Source organism: Perca flavescens, chromosome 2 (assembly GCF_004354835.1).
Source record: "Perca flavescens isolate YP-PL-M2 chromosome 2, PFLA_1.0, whole genome shotgun sequence".
Classification (NCBI taxonomy): Eukaryota; Metazoa; Chordata; class Actinopteri; order Perciformes; family Percidae; genus Perca; species Perca flavescens.
In genome coordinates, this window is record NC_041332.1 from 23,979,076 (window position 1) to 23,999,170 (window position 20,095).

The 20,095-nt window shown below is 40.9% G+C and overlaps 1 protein-coding gene across 3 annotated transcripts; it reads left to right on the top strand.

The window, feature by feature from the left end:
- The first annotated feature begins 596 nt into the window (after positions 1-596).
- On the top strand, positions 597-19,900 carry lcorl (ligand dependent nuclear receptor corepressor-like). Of its 3 annotated transcripts, XM_028591627.1 has the most exons (9): positions 605-954; positions 1,979-2,044; positions 4,519-4,610; positions 4,787-4,913; positions 6,528-6,752; positions 6,903-6,981; positions 12,567-15,371; positions 15,414-17,926; positions 18,024-19,900. In XM_028591627.1, exons 1-9 carry the CDS (start codon positions 861-863, stop codon positions 18,029-18,031), a joined length of 6,009 nt encoding a protein of 2,002 aa, XP_028447428.1. In that variant the 5' UTR covers positions 605-860; the 3' UTR covers positions 18,032-19,900. The 3 variants fall into 3 exon arrangements, with proteins under 3 accessions (XP_028447436.1, XP_028447428.1, XP_028447418.1); XM_028591617.1 differs by having other exon boundaries at positions 12,567-17,926; XM_028591635.1 differs by lacking the exons at positions 12,567-15,371; positions 15,414-17,926; positions 18,024-19,900 and adding an exon at positions 7,941-10,457 and having other exon boundaries at positions 597-954.
- The last annotated feature ends 195 nt before the right edge of the window (positions 19,901-20,095 follow it).

The window sequence follows — 20,095 nt, forward strand, 5'->3', positions numbered from 1 at the left end:
TATGATTCTGTCCATCTGTTTCCCTTTAACTACACTACTTACTACCGGTCAAAAGTTTGGGGTCACTTAGAAATTTCCATTCCACTCCATTACAGACAGAATACCAGCTGAGATCAGTTGCATTGTTTTTTTTTAACCAGGGCAGCAGTTTTCAGATTACATTATGTGCTTACATAATTGCAAAAGGGTTCTTGAGTGGCTGATCTTTAATGCAATATTTCATTTGCCCATTATCAGCAACCATTAATCCAATGTTCCAAAGGCACATTCTGTTTAGACTACTAATCTGATATAAATTTTAAAAGGCTAACTGAGAAAACATTGGAGAACCATTTTGCAATTATGTAAGCACATAATGTAATCTGAAAACTGCTGCCCTGGTTAAAAAAAAACAATGCAACTGATCTCAGCTGGTATTCTGTCTGTAATGGAGTGGAATGGAAATTTCTAAGTGACCCCAAACTTTTGACCGGTAGAGTGTCAACACACAGACACAGATAGCAGCCAATGGGGTGTTGACACGTGACGTGACCATATAGGCATATGCAGGTCCCGTGGGTGACCAAGAGGAGATGGTCATCCACATCATCATTATAAGATCATTGACATTAGGCTATGGGACTCTTATAAGACTATTATCTATCTCTATATCTATAGCCCACAAACATGTATTTGGGAGGATTTTAACGAATCAGTTTTATCCGTGAGACCAAATTCAGGGCACAAATGTTCCATAATCTAAAACCTGTCCCTCTAGCGGTGGGCAGAGAGTGTGACAGCTCAGTGCTGCAGCGGTGAACCGTTCAGCCGCTTCTTCCTGTCGTTCAGACAGAGGGAGAGAGAGGGGGGAAGGACGCACAATGGCGACCGTGCAGTGCCCCAATTGCACGGCCGAAAGGAAAGGGTTTCGGCGGGAACTTGATTCTTGGCGATACAAACTGATACACTGCGTTGGTATGATACGACTTGCAGCCTCATATTTTGTAAAAGAAAATCAACGAGCTTCAAAGTGATTTCGCCCGGTAGCTGAGGGATCGCTCCCCCTAGCTATGTGAGATTGCTAGCTTATGCTAGCTAACTGATAGCTAGCTAACTGATAGCTAGCTAATAGCTAGCTAGCTAGTAGCCTGGAACCATAGGTGGCCAGTGTTAGCGGTTAAGTTAAGCTGGCAGGCTAATATTTACCAGCTGGCTAGCCCTTCGAGTTGGCTCATTTTCTTTGTCCCTCTGAGCTAGCTTGCTACTCGCCGGTGCTAGCTCTATCAGATTGTGTTATAGGACTGAGACGATATTGTTCATGTAGCATTAATGCGTATCATATATTTAGTAGGTAACTGATGGCAACGTTTGCTAAATTTGTTTATTGGCATATAGCTAGCTGTGTTGGCTATGCTAATGCCCTGCTAACATGCTATGCTAACATAACGCTGTTGATGTTTTTTGGGGGAGGGGATTGTTGCTACGTTAGGGCTGCTAATGTCAGTGCAATATGAGAAAAGCATACAGTTAAGAGGTCTCAGGTAACGGTTTTCCTCGCACCGATGTTATTTTGAACACAAGTTTTTATGCCACAGAAGCCGGGAAACTTAGGCTAACGTTAGCTCACTTGAAGCTAGCTGTGTTTCCTCTGATTTGTAGTTTTAAGTAGCTGACGTTACACTGACATTAAACTCAGAATGCAAATAAACTAATTCAAGTATTCATGTAACTGCTTTTCACGAATCATATTTATTACTTGTGTTGTTTACCAATATATGGACCCTGTTTTAAACATTGCAGGTGTTGGTGACAGCTGGCTATAGCAGTGCACTTTGCTGTCAGAATCTGTGTTGACACAGAATCTGTGTTGTAGTTTGGTAACAAGCATACAAAATGGGTAGACCCTACGTCACCCAAATGTCAAGTAACATTACTTCAAATATGCATGTCTTGTTCAAATTAGCACTGAAGGATCGTTTCTGTTTATTTTGTCTTGCAGGGTTTGAAAGCATTCTGGAGGGAATCTATGGCCCGCTGCTGCTGAGGGACCTCAATTTATTTGATGGTGGGTTTTTGTGTGTACAAGTTGTGATCACTTTGTGTAACCAGAGGCGGATTTTGTAGTTGTTTTCAACAAAAAATTTGAACTGAACAAAACCAACCATGCATTAGTCTGTCTCTTAATACCTTCTGAATTCTCAATCCTCTGTAGCACTCAGACCTAAGCACATTTTCTCCCCAAAATGTGTCATAGATATTTATTTTTAAAGGTTAATTAATTTTCCCCAAACAGCTGGGCACTGTAGTTTTTAGCTAATATTATTCAGACAAGGAAATTGTGTGTTTGTTGCGGAATATTTTCAGACATGGATTGATACAGATATGGTTCCCTAGTGAGTATTTATGGCACTAAGGCAGTGTGGGATTGAGTCACTGGAAATATCTATATAGTATTGTGTGTGAGACATTCAGGTTTTTAGTTTAACAGGTATTTATTATTACCGTTCTTTTTGAAGTTGACTCACAACTATAGAATGGTGATCTATAGTGAAAGTGATTCATTTAATCTTGAATCTATAAAGTCTATAAATATATGATATATACTCATACTTCCATCCCTTGTGTGCCTCTCAGAGTAAAAAACAAATAACTTGGATTATTAGATGACAGACATTTTTTCATAGATAATGACCATGATGTCCATCAGTATGGTAATAACGCAGACACTAGTGGTTAAAAAAATTGGGTATCTGGCATGTAACTAAAAATCAATCAAAATTTTAGATATGTCTCCCGTGCACGTGTCTCTGTGCGACCCACTACTCACCTGCTAAGTCCTGTAATCACATACCAACTTCACGTCACCCACTTGTCATCCTCCACTCTGTACAGTGTGGTGCTAGCCAACCTGATGTCCAGACTTTGGAAGCACTTCGGACTCAAAAGTTAAACGACAACAAAGGAAATCTTTATAAAACATTCACAGTATACAAAAAGCAGTTTAAAATAAAAAATACCAGGGGCACCCCCAATCTTGCTACTCATTTAAGAAGACCGCATGGTATTAAACTTAAACCAAAGCAAAAAAACAACACTGGTTTGCACACTGGTCCTGGATTGCTCCTGGTTAAAGATTATAAATTAAACAATTTTTTTGTATTTGTAAGGGCACAAGCCTATATAGAATTGATTAATTTAGATGGATGCAACTGACCATAGTGACAAACTCATCTGTGGGGGACAGCCCAATATGTTGCCCTGTACGTGATTGCCCATTTTGTGGCATTAACATTATTTGGGGTGATTTGATCCTTAATAGTTGTCATAATATTTCTTGCTATTATTTATAGCTATAACGAAAATCAGATTTTGTCTACTCTCTTTTATTAGGCACTCAGTCAAAATACAGAGTAGATACAGATAATGTAAATTAATTGTAATATAAAATTTGAAATTAATTGCAAATCGAATCACAGCTAATTTGATTCCTATCAAGTCTGCTTTGAAATTTAGTGTATCTGTTCATTTTAACTTTGTCCGTTACATCTGACAGGGATATACACCTTAAATATTCAATACTCTTTAGATCTCTTTAGAGATTAGCTTGCAGCTTGCTATCACAGGCCAGTAGCACTAGCAGCCAAAAGACAAAGCTTGCTTGACACGGTCTGTTGTCTCGATGCAGTCAGCAGTGCCATCTGGAGTTTGAGTGAGGCTAGACCGGAACATAATCCGATGATGTGTAATAGAGACCTGGCAGCCATGAAGAATTGCCTGATGGAAACTCAAACACAATGTTTGAGTGACATTTATTTATTTGCCTGTTTATTTTCCGATTGTTGAATTTTAAGAATACTGATCTAGTCATGTTTTATAAATATCGGCCGAAGTTTCCCTCGTGTGATTGTAATAGCATTTATTGATGGCAGCTAGGCGTGGGCAATATAGATAAAATATGTATTAATCATTGTTTACGTATTTTTATATTTCAATATATGTATATACTATCATTATACATTTATGGAAATTTAATTGAGAAACTATTTATAGATATTATAACCACTCCCACAAATCCAATATTTTCATAACGTAGTTCTGCTCTTTAATTTGCAACATTGCCCACAATCATCGACTACAACCAGAGATATTAAGAATAGTTGACATTAGTCAAGTCATGTAGTAAAAGAACCAAAAAATCCAGCACACTTTGGTTCTCTCACACTCCGAGTTCACGATCCGATACATCGGTCTATAGGATTTTCTCGAGTGTAAGAGCTTTGTAGTAAGTGTTACCTGCTGTAAATTGTACAGCAAAATCTTGCCTGAAGCGTGTCTGTTGTCTTGCAGTACATATTGTCATGTTAGGGTTGGATGATATGACAATATAGAGTCAGACCATAAGATGATAGAATTTTGCCAGCAGTATGTAAAGTGTTCTCTTGGCATAACATTGGTATGATGGCGTTTGAAAACCCCTACTGTTACACTTAATGTACCGGTGTTTATTAATGCCTGGTTATGTGTTATTGTGCCTCTCAGACTGTGAACCTGAAGAAGTGGATGACTGGTCTCAAGAAACAAGTTGCTCTCAATGTTCATTCTGCAACCTTCCCCTGGACAAACTCAGCAGTGTAAGGATTGTTCTAGTCAAGATAATCAACAAATAGTGTTTGTATTTTGCCTTTAAACAACCACATTTGAGTCAGCTGTTTACAGCTGTAATAACTATATTGTTTGATACAAGATATACTATACTGATGGTAATAATAAAAAAAGTCAGTAAAGTAACTTCTTTTTTTTCTTGTAGGAGCAAGTACCTGCAGCCACGTCGCCCCTCTCCTCCCCCTCTGACTACTCTCCCTGTCAGGCTCCAACCCTCTCTGAGAGCAGCCAATCAGCGCACAGGTTCCTCCAAGCTGTGTTTAACAAGAAAGGTGAGTCAGGTGTCTTTCTGCCTTGTGGAGCATGGCTCAAATGTGTCAACTTACGATACACTAGAGCTAGGGCTGCTCTATTATGGGAAAATAATCATAATCACGATTATTTTGGTCAATATTGGAATCCCGATTACTCACTGACTTTTGAAAAGATGTTGCTTTTTTTTTTTTTTTTTAGGAACAGTTAAACAAATCAACAGTGAACTGTGGAACTACCCTTAATACTTTTCCTGTTGGACTTTTTTTCTTTTCATTCAGAACACAAGAGTTTAAAATAAGTTTACTTGCAAAATCATTTCTCAATTACATTTTTATTGTGAATCAAAATCGCAATTTAAATTCGATTAATTACGCAGCCCTAACTAATGCTCCTGTCAAAGGCACACAGCTATCAGCTTTTGCCTTGTAGTTATTCAATTGCTATCTAAATAGAAGAATTAGCAGGAACAATAACAAAACTCAAAATCACTGTGATTGGAAACACTTTGACTTGTCTGCTTTGAAAGGCCCAGATTGCTTTGGTATTCTGGCATAAGGACTTGCTACTCGAGATGTGTGTGACTAGTTGATTAAACGTTGCTACCCTTGCTAATCAGCCCCAGAAATACCAGTCTGTTTAACGTATCATTATTTTATCAATATACGCATTAGCATTTAAAAATGGCTCTTATAACAATCACAAAATTAGTTTGAACAATGTTTAACCTTAAAGATAAAATTGTGCTCTAATTAAGACTGTTCTCTAGGTGTTGTTACTTTTAGACTAGTCTATATCGACAACGTCTCATTTACGGGATAATTCCGGTGCTGCCAGAGGTTCCGCCGGATGTCCCCCATTTTCGGCCAGATGTCCGTCACCTTCCGCTTTCTTTGTGTCGACATTCTAAACTCCGGTCAATTTATGAGGACTATGGTTAACTGCTCCTCAGTTCTCTGCAGGGTAAATCCAGACAGCTAGCTAAACTATCTGAGTTTTCTCTTGCGCATCTACAAACAACCTCTGAATGTTCGACCAAAACATTTTCCTTCCCGTGGCTATTTTGCAGAGGCACCGTTGCTCCGTGACGATTGTGATTGGTTTTAAGAAATGCCAATAAACCAGAGCACCTTTTCTCCTATCCTGAAATGCTGTGTGGACTAGCCAAACCTTCCCTCGCAGCGCTGTGGAGGAATGTCTGGCAAGTGCGAGACTACTTTTAGACCAGTGGACTAGTCTTAATTTAAACTTCTGTTTAAACGTCAGGCAAATTTAGTTGTCGGTAACATCCCTACTTGACACTAGCTCTTTTGTCTGCTGTCGCCAAAATGTTAAATCCCATTTTCGCACATAGTGTAGTATTTGCTATGTAGATAGTTTCAGTTTTATGTGATGAGGTTTGAGATATCCTTCTCTGATGTTGCTCCTGCCACACTAATACCTTGGTGGTGAATATAATTTAATTTGTGTAAACATTACGTTTGATTTATCTTTTCACACACAATGTTCTATTCCTCATGGGACAATTTATTGCAAGTAACTCATTATAGCATAGCATAAAATTGGAAATCCTGCTTGTTAAATCGAATCCAGTCATTTTCTAACTTCTATTGCACCTGTGCCGTCTCCGTTAGATGTGTCCCCAGGCTGTGATTCCAACATCCCTCGTGTTGCCCAGGAGCTAATGAAGAAGATGATACATCAGTTTGCCTTGGAGTACGCGTCCAAGTGCCTACTCCACACTAGTACAAATGGTGTTAGAACAAGGACCTCATCGCCGTTGTCAGAAACATCAGATGCCCCTCTGGACCTCACAGTGAGCCGAACTGGGGAGGAAAAAGAGAGTGGAAGTGACCCAGGTAGGGAGGGCATCAAACTGAATTTTAAGTCAATAAATAAATGTTTCCAGCTTCCAAAAGTTTTAAGACTGTAACATTGATGTCCACTGAAGGTACCAAACCACTGTAACTCAAACCCTAACCAGTTTAAATTAATTCTTCTTGTAACAGATGGCGTGCTCGACCTCTCCAACAGGAACTCTGCCTGCTTAGCAACTTCATCAACATCATCTAATCACAAGGCCTCAGGGTAAGAGTTTTTTTTTTCTTGGATTACCTCTGGCTATAAATATTAGTGGTATTCCGCCTTGTAGCAAAATGCACAAGATTAGCCCTATCATTACAATTAGTTAAAACTGAGGGGTTTTTCTTCAATACAATAACATGACCTAGGCCTTTTTGTCCAAACCCAGTTTGTCTAACACATTACTTTGCATGTGAGTAAATCCTTAAATCTGAGTTCAGCAGTCTACTGCATTTTCTTTTAGGTGTATAGGATGGCTAAGATTGGAAGGTTAGCATCAATACTGTGTTGTATTACTGTCGTTTTTACCAGCGTTGTTTAATTTAAGTCAACTAATTAACATCTCTGGCCTAAATGATATGCACACTTCTTTGTTTGGCAGTGCGTCAAGTCAGTTTATTGTTAGTCATTATGAAGAGCTAGCTTGTGTTTGGTGTTTTGGTTCTTTGGGGTTGACTCTTTTATCTCTTGAGCGGTAACGTCACAGCAATGGCACCGTATTATAACATTTGCCAGCAGCTCAGGATTGTACAATGAGGAGAACATTGCAGTACCTCATAACGATTTACCTCCTTTTTTTACTGATCCAGTTATGATGAGTTTGATTATTCAACCTTCAAGCATGTAGGACTCTCACTGAAGGATATCACAAAACTACAAGGGTTGTGTGTGAGCGCCAAAGTAACCCCAGCCATTCACAGACTGTCCCACCTGGACGTGAAGAGGCTTTGCCACACACACAAAGAGTGTGTGTGTGTGTGTGTGTGAGAGAGACACACAGCAGCAGTGTGTGAGAACAGACAGACATGAAACATAACAGTCGCAGTGATGTTACCAACACAAGGCATAAAGGAGTGGACCCCTCGCTCTGCCCCCCACCTCCCCCTACCCCACCTCCCCTGTCCCCTATGCCAAAATCAAACACCCTCCATCCTGACCCTGCTGTTTGGTCCTCCCATCCCTAGGAGGCAGCGCAGGCAGAAGGAGGAGTACATTGAGAGGAGCTTGGAGCTGTCTGAGGGGTTGCTGTCCAAGGCCTTGAAGGATATACATTCAGGGAGGCTGCAGCAGCAGCGGGCCGCATTGCTTTATGGAATTCCCATTCACATCCTGCAACAAGGTCTGGATGGCTGGGCTGAGGGAAGGCGGGGGATGCTGCATCAACTTGCACCAGGAATCAGGGATGAAGTGACATCATACAATGTGATGTCATCAATGTTGGGCGGTGAAGCCCGTCTTGTTCTGCAGAAGGTGGCGGCGTGGGCAGAGAGGGCAGAAATTGGAGGAGCTGCAGACGAGAATGGAGACTTGAGTTCAAGTTCTCCTACCATTTATCAGCCGGGTGGTCTACAGAAATCCCTCCCCCACTCTTTTTTCCAGCTCAGGGATGCTCTCCAGCCCCCACCAAGCCCCACTTCCAGTCTGGAGCCACTCGCGTCCCTGCGTATTCCTCAGGTCCGTTCCATGTCTGATCACAACAGGTCAATCCCAGCTGAGAATGGCAGCATGGCTGAAAACCTACTTCAACGTACCTCATCAATGGAGGGTGCCGCCAGTTCGACAGCTACTGGGAGACCTTCGTCTCTCTTCAAACTCAGACCTCCTTTCTTACAACATGGCTGTCCAGGCAGTGCCAACCAGTCACCTCATCGCCTGGGACCACGCAGTTCCTCACTGGATGATTCAGAAGACGGTGGCCGGGATAAAGACAAGCAACCAAGAAAGAAACGTGGGCGATACCGCCAGTATGACCACGACCTGTTGGAGGAGGCCATCACTATGGTGATGGCAGGGCGCATGAGTGTGTCCAAGGCCCAGGGGGTTTATGGGGTGCCTCACAGCACACTGGAATACAAAGTCAAAGAGCGTACTGGAACACTGAAGAACCCACCCAAAAAGAAATCTGCCAACTTTTGTTCATCCAGTTCCAACTCGTCTTGTTCTGGTACCATGACCGGTTCCACTAACTCAGGGACTCTTGCCTCAGCTGCTGACGCAAAGATGTTCTAGACAACAAAACGCCTCTAGAACTCCTCAAAACTTGAACTCATCACCTCTGACAAGATACATGTTTTCTGGAGACACTTGTTTAAACACAACACATGCCTTTACAAAATATATGGATATTGATATTCAGGTCTGTAATGTGATAGTCATACTTTTAGCTGTATTTCTCTAGCTTATTCCTGGGCTTCCTTAAAGCAGCTACAGGGTACAGCATTTTTTCAGGAGATAGTGGTGCTCATTGTAGCTTTTGTTCACGGTGGCGAAACTCAACTAACACCTCATAGCTTAATTTGTTATCATTAAACCTAAAAGATCTTTAAATGTGGCATATTATCTGTTTAGGGTTTTCAACAAATCCCACAGAAAGACTAAAACAGAATTAGGTATCCTACTAAAATGTATTGTCTGTGTGGCTAAAGCCTGATATATTGAAATTCTCAGGGGCCATGTGTTTTAACTTTTTTTTTTTCTTCCCCAAGTTACAGATGTGCATATTATCTGCACAAAATGTCTTGACAAAGTGTTGTTTTTGTCTTAAACTTTTATCAGGTATGACTGAAACGTTACTGCTTCTTGTCCACTACTTTTTAAATTGAAAGTATTCTTGTGCCTCTGCTTTGCACGTGTGCAATAGATTGTACATACAGTAATCTTTGGATGACAATGGAGTTCTATGGCACATAGGTATACGCTCTTTCAGTCTGTGGCTACAACGAACATACTTGTAAGGATAAATCAGTTGTTGGTTTTGGTCTCTTAAGGGGATTTGTTGGTTATAACAGGATACAAAAATAACCTTCAGGAAGTTCTTAACTTTGTTTTCATGTCTATATGATTTGGGTTACTTCAAAGAGAACCTGACTTTGATTGGTACCCACTAGATGCCCAGGATTAAGTATGAGACCTCTTAAAACTAAGACATAAAGTGTGACTCTCATTTTTGCTAGCTGTTAGGTTATTCAGGTTTGATTCAGTTCATAAAGCTCCTTCTTAAAGGAGCGTTGATGATTGTCATTTGCAGTTTTCTATCTCTCTCTCTGGGTATTTTACCTAGGCTACTGAAGTGACTTAGAGCCATTTTAACAGATTTAAAACTCATTGCTACTTAGACACCTCTACAAACAGGGAGATTGTACAGTATAAACTGCTGTGGTGGCTACGTCTTTACTATGAGTTTTTGTTGAAGAGATTAGCTTAAGAAAGCGATTTTGTGTCCACATAGTTCTCCTCTCTATTTGTGCAAGCTAGCCTGAACATTGTATTGAGTGTAGTTGGAATGCAACTCTGCAGCATGTTTTAAAGTGTGCACTGATAAGCTTGGGAAACGTTATTTCGTATGTGTACTGTTTGTAAAATGTGTTCTTTTATTATCACAGATATTTACTAATTCTGCTACTGTAGCTGTATTACTGTAAACCTCATACATGACTGCTGCTTAAATCTTTACTTTTCCCTGGCACAAAGAGGCGTAGCTACAACACCCACCAACCTTGTTGCCACATATACCTCTGAACTTTATCTGCCTATAGTGTTGGGTTTCACATCAAGGCCTCTGTTATGATACTGAATCTGCTGAGGTATTAGCTAATGAACACTTGTGAGCTGTTTGTCTCTCAAGGAACACATAGGTGTAAATGTATTGCCATCAACAACACTTAAACTTATTTTAGTAAGTTATTATACAGTCAGTCAGCCGTTGTGAAAGATTTCTTTTCATAATATCATGTTCTTAGCTTGCACCAAAAGAGATTCTTGGTGTAAGTATTGGTCCTTGTTGGTTATTTTTCTCTGTTATTTGTAATTTTAAGGCTAATTGTAAAAAGAAAATTTAAAGCCTTGTTTGGTTAAATTGTTCGGCATTTCAACCTTCGTAACTTTGGAAATTATACAAATTTACTGATTTCTCCGCTCCTGAATGTCTCCACTCTTATCAGTACACAGTGCCTGTGTCTGGGGCCACAGCATAGTGCAGCATGATGTCTCTACTCTGGGAATTATCTGCTATTTATATCAAAGAACCAGTTTGTAAACATGCCTAAACACCTCTTGAGAAATAGAAAAATTATTTCATTGCATAAGTTGAATTGCAGTATATTCTAGAATACTTCAAGCTTAAGGCCTTTGTTTGTGAACTGCTGGAAAATCTTTGAAATGACTTAACAGAAATCTGCTATTTATGCATAAATTAATTATTGCACTATAATTTATAAGAAGCTTTTTTTTAATTGTAGAAACAGTTTGTGTTGTTGCTGCATACTTATTTATTGATTGTGCTTCATAATTTTACTAGTTTGGTTGTTGTAGTTCTTAATTTGTAATCGAGCACTTTGATGCAATGTGAAATGTGTATTGCTGCATGAACGCTTTTAAATGTTAGCCCATATAATTAATTTATTCCTACAATGACACCCTTGACTATTGTGGTTGTTTAGTGCTTACGTTAAGATGAAATTATTTAAGTGATTAAAACAAAAATTTGGTTTGAACAAACTCGCACACAACACTACAGAATGTAACACTTATACTGCATATAGTCCAGTTGAACCCTGACAAGGGCTGGAAATACTATCCATTATCAAAACAAATGTAATGATATTAAAATCAATTACTTGTTTTAATAGTGAAATAAATCACTCACATGACTGTTCGTTGATTTGAACAATAACATATTTGTTTGTTGGAAGTGCTGTTTAAAAAAACATTTTGGTTTAAGCGTTCTACAATCGTTCCTTCTGCTTTTAGCAGAATGTTATCGTTTGCCTTCAGCAACTCATCAATAAAACACTTTAATCATTTGCGTGTCATAATTACTAACATAATGGTTTGTTTCAGGGTCTTGCAGATTAACAGTTTACTAGGACCATTTTATTTTTTTATTGTTACTGTTTTCAGTGAACTGCTTTTTCATGCTGATTTGACAAAAGCTGACTTGGCAATGCCAGCGTGATAAAATGGTAATAGACTCACCCCAAAACTTTCTAATCTAATTTTAATCACACTTTTATAAAAGTGGCTGCGTATGCAGCAAAAGGCAATCCCAACGTGTGGGTTTTAAAATGTTTATCTCTTGTATTTTGTCAAATGTGGATTTTTAATTAAGATGTTATTCTAATGTTAGCAAATCCAGACAAAGCAGTGGACTGCACATAGCTACAAACAACTCTTATAATACAGCAATAATAAAAACCTGGAAAATTAATTGATGGAAGGGTAACAATTGTTTACTTGTGTGCATGAACAAATTTTCGTGCTGAGAATAGCTGGCCTCCAAAGGTGTCTTTTTGTCAGACCGCCATTGTAAATAAGAACCTGTTCTTAATGACTAGCCTGAAAAAATAAAAAATTTGGCTCTGCTGCTAAAATCCAAAAATGATTGCCTGATTAAACAGGCCGGCGGTTTACAGAATATTTACATGTGGACAAGGTGGAAATTGTATACTATACTATGACTGTAGTAATAAAATATAATGTTCATAATAGTGTTGCTTAAAATCTAATCAGACCTCACACTCAGTTTGTGTGAGTACGTATTTTAAGATGGGCTCAGCTATGAGTAAAACTCCAATCTTTATTTTTGCCTCTAGCTCCCTGCTGCTGTCATTTATGGAAGAATCGGTGGATCTGGGACAGCGAGGGACTAAGTGTCGCCAGAGTTCTGCATTGGGTGCAGTTCTCAGCTCGCTCTGCTCAGCACACCATTCCTTACTCTACCAGATTCTGAAGCTGGCACGCCAGGAAAAATTGCTGCTGTTCCTAAATCACAGACCTGTAGATCAAACTGAATCTCACTGCTGTCATTGTGGCGTAAACCAACAGGATATCGTTACCCCTAATGCAGTCTCATTTAGTGAATGTAAAGCCAATAACGGCAGCCCATACTACCCTTTAATCGATTGTGATCATCAAGGTCACGGCAGCACAATGTATCATCCAGGAGACCCCAAATCCAATTGTAGCATCCATCACTATCCTTTAACAGACTGCAAAAGTGACGCTCCTCTGGGCTCAAGCTACTGCTGTGTGCAGAGTTGCAGGATGGAAACCTACACGGTTATGTGTCCCAAGAGGCTGCACTGCATTTCCTGCCAAAGCCTGGCTGTAGGTCGTATCAACAACAGAGCGTGTTCATTAGCATCCTCTCCTTCCTTATCCAAATCCCTTTTACGATGCACTCCCTCCTCTAGTTTATGCCCTTCCTCATCGATCTGCTATAACCAACACAACCCCCACTCTTGTCTCTGTTATCTAAACCATACCTGTCTGACACAGGTCAGGAATACAAAAGAAAGCGGGGTTGGAGATGGGGATCCTCCTTGTCCTGTACTAACTAGAGAGCAGAGCCCCTCTCCTCCTCCTCTGTCCCCTATACCCTCAGACATCAATAAGAAAACTGATGAAAAGCCACCGTCCCTCCTTCACCATAGACAAGAGGAGGAAGCTGACCGAATGGTTAAAGATGGTCTTGTGAATGCAAGCCACCAGGAAGCAGATGTGGATACAACTACAGAAGTGGAACGAGAATGTAGGACCCCAAAAAGTAGTCCGGCTGATCGGAACCCAAGTGGGACTTCATTGCAAGAAGTTGTGAATCGCTTCAGCAAGAAACTGGAGACAATTAGACCTATAGAGAAGGACCCACCTCTGGTTTCCACAGCTGTTAATGTCTCTGAAAAGGAGCAGCCACAGTGTCCCTCAACCAGTCAGAACCTGCAAATTCAGGTTGATGCCCATTTGACTGAAATCATCACCACAGTGCTTCACACAGGCAGTGCTAGTGACTACAATCTCAGTGAGCTGTTCAATCGCCATGATAGCAAAGAGCCCAAGTCACCTAATACCCGCTCCCGACGTCGCCAAGAAGTCCTTACTGCTATAGCAACACCTGCTGATAATGCTTCAACCAGAAGGCAAACCTTACAAATTAAACGGGAGCTTGCCAGGTCCTACAGTAAAAGAAAGGTACCACTAGCGAAGAGGGCAAGATTGAAAGATGGGAATGTTACTGTTTCTACATCACCCACTTCATCCGATTCGAACCTAGTTAAAGGGGAGTCTAAAAGAGAAATGGAGGTAGGTGTCGACTCTGTAGAGAATCATAGAGTTAGGGAGGGACCACTGAACATTCTCACTGCAGAAAGTAACAGGGATGAAGTAAAAGAGGAGATACAGACAGTTGTAGTAACAGAAGAAGTTCAGATCATTAAAGCAGAGGAGAAGGAAAGGGAAATATCCAGTGAGGAAAAGGATCTTACCCTTGCAAGCACTCAAATACCGACCCCTGAGCTGCACAGCAAGTATGACAAACAATGCTCAAAGGGTGACAGTGTACAAACACAGGTGATGACAGTGACTGCAACCTCAACAAAACGGTGTAGCAGTCCCCGTAAAGAAGATGGTAGTTGTGCTGGAAGTGATAGGAACCTGGAAGAAGCCCCATCGGGTCCAAGCTCTGACAATAGACCAGGTAAAGGTAAAGATTGCTATAGTCCTATTAGAGATAGGCAGAAATGTCAATCACACCACTCTAAGGATGCAAGGAGATCCCGGAGAAGTATAGTACCCCCACAGTGGTTCTCCTCCTATGTGACAGAGCCCAGGTTCTACGTTGCATGTTTCTCTGAAAGCATCCGTGGAACACAAAAGCACAAGGTTTTGACATCTAGCACCCTAGATGCCTTATCCAAAGATCCAGATGCTGAGGACACCAAGCTTGAATCAATGTCCTCACCTGAGCACACATTGAAGTTTTCCTTTGAATCAACACATAAAGAACGATCTGGACCATCCTACACAGAGTCAAAAGGTCTTTCTACAAACAAGGTCTTTCCGCAAACTTTGACTGACAAAGAGAAGAGTCCTACAAAACAGAGCCCTGACAATAGGACAGACGTTAGCGACTGTGCTGCCAAGCCTTTTGGAAGGCTACGGTCATCTCCAAAAAGACTACTGGACTCAAAGACAGCTTCAAGAAATCCCCAAAACCCATCAAAAATGGATGTCACCATGAAGTCTGCTACCTGTGTTGAGAGCCCTCCCATCTCCCAAGTCCAGTACATTAGTCCAATAAAGCTCATGTTTGTATCACCAGTAAAGGATAAGGAAGGGGTCAGATATAGTCTCAAATCAGCATCTTCTGGTTCGAGTGCACAGGAACCCTTTGACCCGTGTGTAGAGTCTTCATGGTCAGGGACACTTAAGAAACCCAAAAGCCAGAGAACTAAGTCTGCTACTTCACAAGTAAAATCTTTTTCCTCACCACTAAAGTCTGCTACCTCACCTGCAAGATCTGCTTCTTCACCAGCCAAGTCTGCTTCGTCATCACCCAAGTCTGCTTCGTCATCACCCAAGTCTGCTTCGTCATCACCCAAATCTGCTTCGTCATCGCCCAAGTCAGCCTCTTCCCCAGCCAAGTCAGCCTCTTCCCCAGCCAAGTCAGCCTCTTCCCCAGCCAAGTCAGCCTCTTCCCCAGCCAAGTCAGCCTCTTCCCCAGCCAAGTCAGCCTCTTCCCCAGCCAAGTCTCCTTCATCATCACCTAAGTCTGCTTCTTCACCCAAGTCATCTTCATCATCACCTAAAATAGGTTCCAGAAGATCAGGTGAAGGTACTCCAACTAAGCGTGGAGCTGAGAGCCAGAAATCATTAGGTGACTCAATATCTTACCAAGAAACCACTCCAAAAAGGCGTCCGGGCCGGCCAAAGAAGCTGGGACCACAGCTTGAGCAAAAGGCAAAGAGGCCAATTGGTCGACCACGCAAGGAGAAGGCTTTGGATTCAGTAATGGGGGCAAAAACTGTAAATGGAAAATCTGTTATAGCATCTGACGTTAAGGATAATGTAAACAGGAACCTTAAAATAACAGTATTGTATGGCCGTTCTAGGAGAAACAAACGAATGGTGTCTGAGGGCTTTGACCAGCTGCAAACGGAGTTCCATGATGCTTGTCAAGCAGTAGGCCTTAAAAGTGACTTGGGCATTTTAATGCACAACCCTAAGACCAGCTCAGGTAGTATCAAAACAACCTCAACAGAATTGTCTGAAGAATTACATTTTGTCAGTCCTGTAAAAGAGTCTGCCCCTCAATCTAGCAGTAACATCAAATGTCAGAAGAGGGATGATTCTGCACCTTCAAGGAAACCAGGTAGACCTGCAAAAGTTAAAATCTCTGGAATCTCAGTCACAGTAACCACAGTGTCACCTAGGCAGCGTAAAATTCAGATAAATAAGGATATTAGACGGTCTCCTGAAACACTAATTCATAAGAAAGTAGTCCTACCGGAATTCAAATCTGCCAAAGAGCCCTGGACAATCAGTCGTCAGTCAACAAGCAAAAGCAGTCAAACAGAAGAAGGCGTAGAAACAGAGGGTGAAAGTAAAGGCAAACTGCCAAACCAGCCTGTAGCAGTGCGTCACTCAATGAGGGTGAGAAAGCCATCGATCCACTTACTGCACGCTGTTGCCACCTCCACCTCTAGATCATACAGCCACAGTAATGCCCTGCTACGGCGCTCCAAACAACTTCTGCTGAACAAGGCTAGCAATGAAAGGAGACAGGGGGAGCAAAAGAGTAGTTTAGAGACTTCAAGGGAGAAGAGACTGCTCCGTGGACAAGAGAGTAAGAACATCTCTCAGGACCTGAGCAGAGTGGCAGAGGTGTCTATAGACTCAATATTTACCCCAAAAGAGACGCTAAGGTGGTGGGCAGCATCAGCTGAGGAAAATACTATGAACCAGGAGCTTGCCAGGCGAATACGACTTATCTCTGACACTTGGGTCTCAAACACTGTGGAGAACCAAGAAAAAGAAACTGCCTTCAGTTCAAAGACAGGCACTGACGGCAACAGTTCATTTAGCAGGAATTCAAAACATTCCTCTGTGGTACGAACGCTGTTCGACTGTCCTCTTAACAAACCAAGGTCCTGTAGCATGCCACAGCTCTGCTCCTGGTTTATGCAGACCACAGAGACACAGTCTCTGGCTATTGTCAAGAAGGCAAGCTCCCGTAATCCTTACGAAGTTATGCACTTTCCTCGTTCTGCCATTAAAACAAGTGTTTGCCACAGTCCTCAGGCAGAGCGACTCCGCAAACACATCAAGAAATTTGCCAAAACGGTGCCAAAAAGTCCTTTGCAACATCAACGGGCTCAAAGAAGGTTGAGGAAGAAAAATGAGGCACTTTTATCGATACATAAGATTAGGCGTCAACTTTTCACTCCCAGGTTTGCAGCAAGCAGACTCAATCAAGGAGCCCAATGGTGGAGAAGCAGAGCATTTCACAAATACCGGACCACTCTATTTAGAGCAAGGACAAGGTTCCTAACCCGGAAAGAAAGGGAGAGGTTGCAAAAGAGGCAGAGGAATAAGAAAAACATAAAAGTAGCTACAAGTTGTTCAAAGGAACATGTAGTGACTGGACTACAACCAAAACGTAAAGCATTACGCAGATCAGCAAAAGCTCTGTTATCTGACCGTATGGAGAACAGTTCTGCCACCAGTTCTGTTGACCAAACTCAGGAGCCTGTGGATGTACAAAAAGAGCAGAACCTCTACTGTAAAGCCTGGAGTCCTGAGACACTGAAGGAATGTCGGGTGTTTCTGAGAAAGATCAACTCTCCAGACAATGAATCAACTGAGGAAGAGTGGGACACCTGTACTGTGACACTGGATGATGGGTCACCTTCTGCATACCTCTTTGCAGGAAGGGAGAGAGAACTGGTAGGAGTTGTTAAAGCTGTGAAAACTGAAAGAAAAATTAGCACAACCTCAAGAGAGCTAGCAAGTTCTGCACCTAAATCAGTCCAGGAGCAGGATGAGATGTCAGCGGGGAGGCAGAAAGGCAAATATAAAAGTCCTGGGGTTGCGTCTACTGAACCACCACCAGCAAAGATGTTGAGACAATCGCGAATGAAGGGCCTAACCGGGCCAAGATGGCACGACTTTGTGTTAGGTAACTACCTCGCTTCTTTTAGTGAATATCAACTTTTATTAAAGTTCAATTTCAAATCGCCACAAAATTAATTCGTGCTCTTGTTCTTTTCTTTCAGAAAACTAAATAAAGCATGAAGCCTCCTCCTAGCTGGGAAAGGGACTGTGGTTTAACGTGGTGCCTTTGGACATTGAGCTGACCACGTGGACTGACCATCTCACTATGGTTCAGTCTTACACTCAGCAATTATGTAGCAGTCTAACTTAACAAAAGCTTGATGTTGCACTATTTTTATCCATTGATATGTATGTACAGAAATGTTTTTTTTTTTTTAATTGCCTTTGTCTTTCTGAACGCGTAAGTAGATCAAATCATTACATTAAACAGAGTTTTATCGGGATAAGTACTTATACAGTGAGCCCTGTCAGTGTGGCTGTATTGGAAGGAAAGGCAAAGTGTGACTCTTTAAAGACAGTGCCATCTCCCCTTAACATACCTCATTATCAAGGCCACCACTTACTTCAGACAATGACCTTTTATTGTAAATCTTAACCTGAAACCATAAGAATGTACAGCCCTAAAATCCCCCCAAATTAATTTAAATCTATAGTCACCCTTACTTTGGCACCGTTTAAATTCCAAATTGCTAATTTAATTTATTTTTATTTTTTTAGATTTGACAAAAGTATATTGAAATTGAATGACATTCTCTAAATCCGAGCCTTCTTTGCAATATTTGTCTTTGATGCTTTAGTCACTGTTGTATTGCAAGCCAGTAGCCAAAAACATGGTGTGAATGAAGGAAGGACTGTTAAATATCAACCACGTCCCATTTTTTACCCCGAACACTATCTGAGTATGGGCCCCAACTATAAAATTGTGTATTGAACTACAGTAATTGGCCTTCCGCCTGTACTTGAACCAAATAGTTTGTCATTATTTCTTTCAAAGTATTAACAATATCTGTGAGTCTTGGCACTAAACTGCAATTAACCCACATGTTCTAAATGAGTATGTGTGAAGTGATGAAGAAAATGACATTATGCAGTTATAGAAAGTAGATTCTGATTCATTTGTTGGTTTGTGGGCTGCGTCTGGTTTTAATTCACTTATCTTTGATTTTTTAATTTTTTTTCTTCACCCAAAACAGATACTCTGTTGGTGTTGGATTTACGTCTTGCACTATCCCATCTGAGATTATTATTCCCACTACACAGATTCCTCCCCCATCTTTTGCACATTCTGTGTCCCACTACCAACCCTTACTGTAAAACTAGAGAATCTATTTGGTGCAATACAAACCCAGATGATTTCAGTATGTAGTAAATATTTTATTGCTGACAGACGAATGGATGTACACAAGTACCAATGGCCTGGGAAGTTGTTTCCGTAGCCATGTAGTGATTTTAAACGATATCGCAATAGAAACTTTTCTTTTTCCCCCAACCTGCTTCGTTTCCCTCAATGAAGCAGAAGAAACAGATCCTAGTTATGATAGCATTAAATAGTTTTTTTTCACAAATGTACTAGCATTATTTGCAATTGAAATGCAGGTGGGAAATGTGTTGCTGTTAAGTTTTATTTTTTTTTTGCAGCAAGAGACTCCTACCTCCACGGGGGCTCAACTAGGCCTACTGCTCTTTTACTTATCAGGCGTGTGATAGATAAGGACAGAGATGATTGGTTAACACTAACCTTGGATCAGTATCATGTTAAAAGGGGCAGGTAGATCCAAGATGTCTGGCTGTAGGTCAAAACCTAAACCTGTAGTGTGTATTATGTGTCCGACTACCCTTGTGTGTATGTCACTATGGTTGTCGTTTCAATACAAGTGTTGTGGGGTGGCCCAGTCTTGTGATCAGCGCTCTGTTGAAAAACCTGGTGCTCTACCAACATGTTGTATATATTTTTTTCTTTATCATGTTTTTATACTGTCAATTACAGATGCAAAAAGAGGTGTCTGTAATTTAAACAATAAAGAATCTTTTGAAATAACCAGCGAGCAATATGATTTATAGATGGTTAAAAAAAAAAAAAAGATGCAAAGAGATGTCTGTAATTAACAGAATAAAGAGCCTTTTGAAATAACCAGCAAGCAATATAGATAGTAAAAAACAAACATGATTTCTATGTACAGTAAGATCCTGCTGTACTGAAAAAGATGACATTTAGGATTATCTGATGACTTTG